We start from the raw sequence: 7,901 nt of genomic DNA on the forward strand, positions 1-7,901 counted from the left end.
AATAGAAAACCTGAACAGGCCAATAACCAGGGAGGAAATTGAAGCAGTCATCAAAAACCTCCCAAGACACAAGAGTCCAGGGCCAGATGGCTTCCCAGGGGAATTCTATCAAACGTTTAAAGAAGAAACCATACCTATTCTACTAAAGCTGTTTGGAAAGATAGAAAGAGATGGAGTACTTCCAAATTCGTTCTATGAAAGTTATTTGAACCAAAGTTTCTCTGTTTGTTTTCCAAGTTAGCTATTTTGTTTGCTATTTTTAGGAGTGAGTTCTTCAGGATTGAATATATTTCCATAAAATGTGTATTCAACAAAGATGCTATGTAATTTCAGTTCTGCCCAGCAATAAATGACTACTGAATTAAAAAAAAAAAAAGAAACTGCTAGTAAACCAAATCTTCCTTATTTTTACATCCATGTTTAACTTTCTTAGAAAAATTAAAGACCGTGTATTCATCACTCCTAAAATTCTTTTTGGAGATTTTGGAATCATCATTCCAATTTGTTGGGGCAAAAGTAGAATTTTTATTAGAATCAATATATGTGTCATTCTTCCTTGCTTTGCATCATCTCATTTAGCCTTTGGGGAAAAAAAAAAAAAACAACAACAACTAGTACCAAGGGTTGAATCCTGTGGAAGTCCACTAGAGATCTCCAGATGGGTGAACATAAGTCCACAAAACCAGCTACAAGTGATGCCACTGAATGCTTTCCGGGCCTCAAGAAAAATTGTAGTTGGAGAGCTCCTTGGATCTACCATCCTCATAAAGGTATCTATAAAGGAACTAAAGATAGCTTGAGCTATCTTCCTTTTAATGAAATACACAGGTGGCTATGGATCCTTGCCTTTTCTAAACATACATAAACAATTTAATGATCCATTTCAGAATGTTGCATGGTTGTAAATGTCAAGATTGCCAGTTTATATCAACCAGAAGCTAGCCTTTGTGAGAATAATGGAATTATTTGACTGTCTCCGTTTTTTGGAGCTTATTTATGAGCCCTCAGAGGTTATTGACAATGATGCTGAGACTCAGAAATCACATTTCTAAGTTTTGTTAGCATTGTAGAGGCATGGTTCTTTCCTCAGATGCTTGAATTCTTTTAAATTTACTGAATCTTCTTTTACTCACTTGTCATATTTCTTCAGCCACACTATGCTTTATTTTGATTTTAGTTTTCCTCTGTTCAGTCAGAGAATGCTTTCCATTTCAAGACAATGGAAACAAAAATATAAATTGTGGATTCTCTCTTCTTTTTATCATGTTAACACAAATCTTTCATTCAGGTTGCAGGCTTGATACTTCCCCCGATGTAGGGACTTATAAAGATCAATGAAACAGCTTTCTGAGCCACTGTACTTCAGAGAATGTTCCTCCACACATAATCTTCACTGAACTGTGCCCTTTCACAGGCAGCCTTGACCATTTGACATTTGAGGACAGATAATTCTTTGTTAGAGGGTAGAGGGAATGTCCTATACATAGGATGTTCAGCAGCATCCCTGGCCTCTGTCCACTAGATGCCAGTAGCATGCACCTCCTACCCCTCAGTTACCATAATTTGAAAGTATCTTCAGATATTGCCCCTAGTTGACATTCTAGTTTTTGGAAATTTTCAAAATCATATATCAACACTGTTAGATTATACTTAACCTTCCCTGATGCCTGTTGGCATCTCTAGGCTAGTTCATACTTATATTTGCTTTTAATACTTCCACGCAGTTGGATTGCAGGTGGCCATACCAGGAAACTTCCATGGAGGACCCAAACTCCAACGTTTATAGTTCTTAGAAATTCTTTTTCACATCTGACATCTCCCTTATTTCATTTGCAAATCTGCCATTTTTTAATCCATCAAAGAAAAGGTGAACACCTTTCTTCCCTCAGGGCTTCTCAGATTACAAGATTCAGACTTAAAATAGTGAAATCATGAGATAATATTCTGATGTTCTTGCTGCTTCTAATTCCAATACCTATGCTTATTCTGGGAATGAAAGAAACCAACCAGTTTGCTTTGGGCTATTCTTTGCAGCCCTTTCCAAGAAATACTTATTTATACCAGAGATAATCTTTTTCCCTTGTTTATTTCTAGCTACTTTCCAACAAAGTCCCCCCCCCCCTTAACTAGTGTACACTAGATGTACTTTTAGTGATGTGTCCTTGTAATAAAGTCATCTGAGCAAAATTCAGAGGGGAGAAAACTTTCAAATCTTTTGAGGAAAAAGAAAACAATCCACAAGAAGAAAGGCAACACTGTTCTTTTAGAAATAGCCTGCTGTGGTAAAAAGAAATGCACAGAAAAGGACAACTGTCTGATTCAAAGGGAATGTAAAAGTCAGAATTCCTGCCAATATAGAAGGACAGAAGTGCAAACACTGAATAGGCAAAGTCTCTGTCTATGCACAAAGAATTTCTTGTCTCACTCTGCTCAGAAACACAAGCTAATGGATATTTTGCACATATTTCCCACCTAAGGTTAATGGCTCTCTAATATTAATTTGAATTTATGTTCCCAACACAAGTTCTTTCCAAGAGATTCTTGGGAAGCTTCCTGGGACAACATCCCCTCACTCCCTAGAGTATGTTCGACATCTGCCAGTAGTTAGTGAACCAAAGGTTTTCAGATTTCAGTGTGCTTAAGGATCAACAGGAGAGGGGTGCTGGTGGCCCAATCAGTTAAGTATCTACCTTTGGCTCAGGTCATGATCTCAGGATCCTAGGATCAAGTCAGGTGTGCGTGTGTTCTCTCCTCTGCCCCTCCCCTATTTGTGCATGTTGTGCATGTGTGTGTGTTCTCTCTCTCACTTGCTCTATCTCTCCCTCTCTCAAATAAATAAATGAAATCTTAAAAAAAAAAAAAAGAATCAATAGGAGAGCTTATTTCAAAATGTAGCATCTTGGCACCTGCCCACTAGAGATTCATCATGTGGGCTGGGGCCCAGAAATTCAAACTTCTTTAATAAGTAACACAGGTGGTTCTGATGCATAGCTGAAAAACACCATCCCAGGTGGGCCAGAGTGAAATTGGAAAAACCTTGATACTGGAGCCTGGTCATGTGGGTGCAAAATGTGTTTTATCATGGCATTCAATACTTCTCTCCTCCAGGAAAGAATTGGCAGATCAGCAATAGAAAATAGTGTTACAAGAGCTTGTATGCAAACTGTTCCAAAAAGAGAAGAAACATTATAAATGACTTGTTATTCACCAAAAAAAATGTGTCTAGAAAAAATATGCTGTTAGACCGTTAAGCTTAATTTTCCGTATAAATTAAGATTTCTTTCCTCTAAGAAAAATTAGGCCACAAGTACATATTTCGTCTCCCTTAATAAACCATGAAGTTTGCATATGTGGGTGAATGTGCAAATGCCTCACCAATATTCTCCATAAAAGCTGTTCATCTGTGAGCCCAGTGAGACAGCCAAGCCCTTGCAGACCTAAGCTGGGACCTAGCTGTCTGACCCAAGGATGGCTGTGCTCCTAATCGATGTTCGAGAACAATCCCCTGACACTTCTGCTTCTGTGTCTAGGCAAGACAAACTGCAGGTTGTCCACCAGCTGACTTTCATTTCTCTATAAACCTTATATTTAAGTCTGAGAGACATCCTACACAAGCAAAAGTTCTCTTTTCCAAGGTATGTGGAGCAGATGGCATTTAGTGGAGGTCATAATAACATCATCACTATTTGAACCCAAACTGACATTGCTTTTACTCTTGTTCTACCAAAATAAACAAGAGAACACAAATGAGATTTTTTCTTTTATTAATTAATAATATACAGGAACAAAAGCACACAGCTTGTAAGTACTCAGATGCATGAATTTTCACAAAGTTGAACACACTTCTCTAACCATCCTCCAGACCTAGATACAAAATTATCACAGAATCCCACAAATCTCCTCCCATATTTTGTCAGTCAATTCATCTTCCAGGATAGGGGCAAAGGTGTGATTTTTCCTTATTTGAGGCCCTTATTAAATGTAGTAATGTTTTTTTTACAGATTTTATTTATTTATTTGAGAGAGAGAGTGAGAAAGAGCATGATTGGGGAGGAGGGGCAAAGGCAGAGGGAGAAGCAGATTCCCTGCTACGCAGGAGTCCTGGGCTCGACCCCAGGACTCCGGGATGACCTGAGTGAGCTGAAGGTAGACTCTTAACTGACTGAGTCACCGAGGCACCCTTAAGTGAAGTAATATTGTATGTGCTCTTTTGTGTCCGGTATCTCTCAAAACAAGTATTTTAATTTATGAATGCCCCCTGTTCTCCTGAGATACGGGCATTTATCAAACATCTGTAAGAATCCCTAAAAAGTATTCAATGGAGCAAAGTAATTGACCTCCTGAGAAAACTCAAATCAAGCAGCGGCCCATAGCATGAAATGAGCAGATATTCACCATAGAAATCATTGCTCTCTTCCCATCAGACAAAAAATTCATACAAAATGCCTACTGTGTGCCCCCCCCACTGGGTTGCCAGCTCCACTTTAACTCTGTGAGGCAGGAAGTCATGGCCCATCCAGAAAGCACTCAGAATGTACCTGGAGAGGTTAAGACACAAAAGAAAGAAAGAAAACTCAAGATGTGTGCATATATTTACAGCACTGTGCTGTGTGTTTTAGACAATTAGAGAGAATAATGATTAGGTGCTACCTGAGTTACAGATACTAATGTCTTGAGTGACAGGCAGTAACTGCAGAGTGAGTTATGGAAGAAGGAGCCCCATGCATGGTTGTCACTAAGGGAAGGGCTCACAGGAGAGATGACATTGTGTCCTTTTTATTGCAGATATGGCTACAAAATTTGTGTTATTAATGTCACTAGGGTAGGAGCAGGCAGCTCTAGAGGGAGATAAGGACTAAGCCAAGGTGGGGGAAAAAATAAAAAAACAGGTAACCTGGAAATAGGACCCTATTCATCAAAAAACAGAGACATCAGTGTTTAAGAATCAGTGATGGTTTGCCTCTGAAGCACTTTTCCCTCTTCAGGGAAACTCAGCACCTTTTTATGGAATCACCGTTACTTGAGCCAAGGATAGAGATTCCATAATTGAATTTCATGTCTTAGCAATAGTACTCGCTGCCAGATAAGAATTTGCCCTATATAGTACCAAAGATTTCCTTCGGAGTTGGCAATAGGCAAAAAAAATTTAAAAAAATAAAATAAAATAAACTATCATTGATTGGGTGGCAGGAAGCCTCCTGTATATATGTTAGCTATAATCTTCACCACATCCTAAAAGGCAAATTTATCAAAACAAAGATTCAGAGGGCTCCAACTCATTTCATAGAATTGAGTAGCTTTGTAAGGGGAATCGCCTGGATTTGATCCCAGGTCTATCTAGATACAGAAATAACCTAGAGCAGAGAGTAATCCCTTTTAGTTGGAGTGCTGCTATTGATCACAATGGCCCAATATAATCGATGAGTATGTGGTATTTTCTATCCTATAAATTCTTTGTTTGGATTGTTCTCAATAGTCTCACAAGTAGATTTGTCTGCATCTGACCCTCACAATGACCATACTGAGTAAGCAAAACCAATCTTAGCCTATGTCACAGGGGAGCTCAGCTAGATTGTAAGTGGGAGGCCACAACTGAAGGCCAAATCTCCTGATTCCATTATCAGTATTGTTTCCACAGAAGAGAAATGTGCAACGTTAGTACTTCTGTATGGATGCGGAAGATAAGCCACAGTATGGTCTTGAGGCCAGGGGTGAAATAAAAATCCATGATATATTTACTGATAAAGTATCTTTGTAACACTATAGCTCAGAATGCCCTTCTTAAAAGAGACCTGGAGAGGGGATAAGACTCAAACAGTCCTGATGATTATTTATTTCATCACCATCCCAGCCTTGTTCAGCAGCATAGAAACTTCTACAGAAATGGCTTTGCCTGCATCTGTCTGAGAATAAGAGAAGCAGAGGAAGGTTAAACATGCAAATGATGCTACAAAATTCATGACTGTGGTTGCATCTGATTCCCAGCCCTCAGCTCTAGGGGGGCACCTGGCCACCCTGGATAATGGAAAGTAAGCATGAGAAGAAGCTGGCAGGCTGTCCCAGAAAATATGCCACCCTTGGGCACCCTGCCTGAGAAGGAATCCGGCAACACAGCCAGATGATTTAAATGCTTAGCTGCTAACCTCAGCCTGAAGGAGCTTTGTGTTGGCAGCCTTCACTAAGAATCTCAGGCTTAGCAAATGAGCCCAGGCATCCCATACCACTAAGAGTCACAGGAAAAGAGCTTCTCAGGATACTCTAGGCCAGACAAGCCCCTCCACCTCAGAGACACACATGAAAACAGTTTCCCCCGCAAGTGAGATGAGTTGTCATCAAAGTCAAATAAACATACGTCCTTGAGGATTCTCAGTTCCTCCCCCCACCCCCCACCAACAGGCTTTCTCTACTTGCTGCTAAAGGTCTCCCTAGATTCCCAGGATGGCTTTTGACTTTGTCTGTGCATGTACCTCCTCCCTTTGGTGTGTTTTACATACCAAGGGCCAGCAGGTGTCTTTAGGACTACTCTCAGGCTACTGGAAGGGAGAGCCTGAAGCACCTCGAAATTCATTTGCCCCCTTGAAGAGCACTTAATCAATGCCTAACATGTATCAGTGTATGAAAGACCCACCCCATTTGCCCCAGCCTCAGAACAAGTCTGTTTGTGCTAGGATGCCACAAAAATTTCTATTGAACAGTTCTTTTGCCTTAAGTTTGTATGTAAATTCCATTTAGTTGACATACACTGCTATATTAGTTTCAGGTGTACTATATAGTGATTCAACACTTCCATACAATACCTGGTGCTCATCACAACAAGTGCACTCTTGAATCCCCCTCACCTATTTCCCCCATCCTCCTCCCCTCTGGTTTGTTCTCTATAGTTAATAGTCCATTTCCTGGCTTGCTTCTCTCTCTTTTTTCCCCTCTTTGCTCATTTGTTTTGTTTCTTAAATTCCACATACGAGTGAAATCAAATGGTATTTGTCTCTGACTGACTTGACATAACATAATACTCTAGCTCCATCCACATCCTTGCAGATGGCAAGATTTCATTCTTTTTTCATTCTTTTTTATGGCTGAGTAAATTCCTGTGTGTGTGGCGGTGGAGTCGAGCGTTACCCAGGAGGAAATTAAGAAGGAGCCGGAGAAACCGATCGATCGGGAGAAAACGTGCCCGCTGCTGCTGCGTGTTTTCACCACCAATAACGGCCGCCACCACCGAATGGACGAGTTTTCCCGCGGAAACGTGCCGTCCAGCGAGCTTCAGATCTACACTTGGATGGATGCAACATTGAAAGAACTGACTAGTTTAGTAAAAGAAGTCTACCTAGAAGCTAGAAAGAAGGGCACACACTTCAATTTTGCAATTGTTTTTACAGATCCTAAAAGGCCTGGCTATCGAGTAAAGGAGATTGGCAGCACCATGTCTGGGAGGAAGGGGACTGATGACTCCATGACCCTGCAGTCACAGAAGTTCCAAATAGGAGACTATCTGGACATAGCAATCACACCTCCAAATCGGGCACCACCTCCTTCAGGGCGCATGAGACCATATTAAGTTTTATTTACTATTTCTTGAATTATTTTTCAATCAGTTATGTAAAATAAATTCTTTTTCCTTCCCTCAAAAAAAAAAATAAAAAAAAATCATTTTTGTGCATGTATGTGTATCACATCTGCTTTATTCCTTCATCAGTCGATGGACACTTGAGCTGTTTCCATAATTTGGTTATTGTATTCATTGTTATAAATATCAGAGTGCATATGTCCCTTTGAATCAGTATTTCGTATCCTCTGGGTAAATATCTAGTAGTGCAATGCTTGATGGGAAGGTCGTTCTATTTTTAACGTTTTGAGGAAGTTTCATACTGTTCTTGAGTGGCTGCACCAGCTTGCATTCC

The 7,901-nt window shown here is 40.1% G+C and overlaps 1 protein-coding gene across 1 annotated transcript; it reads left to right on the forward strand.

The window, feature by feature from the left end:
• Positions 1–7,096: 7,096 nt before the first annotated feature.
• On the forward strand, positions 7,097–7,637 carry LOC121479074 (histone deacetylase complex subunit SAP18-like; the record flags this gene model as incomplete). The annotated part of the gene is made up of 1 exon (XM_041734576.1): positions 7,097–7,637. A coding segment is annotated over one exon (462 nt), but the record flags the coding sequence as incomplete, so codon positions are not given.
• Between the last annotated feature and the right edge of the window lie 264 nt (positions 7,638–7,901).

This window comes from Vulpes lagopus, chromosome 19 (assembly GCF_018345385.1).
Source record: "Vulpes lagopus strain Blue_001 chromosome 19, ASM1834538v1, whole genome shotgun sequence".
Lineage (NCBI taxonomy): Eukaryota > Metazoa > Chordata > Mammalia > Carnivora > Canidae > Vulpes > Vulpes lagopus.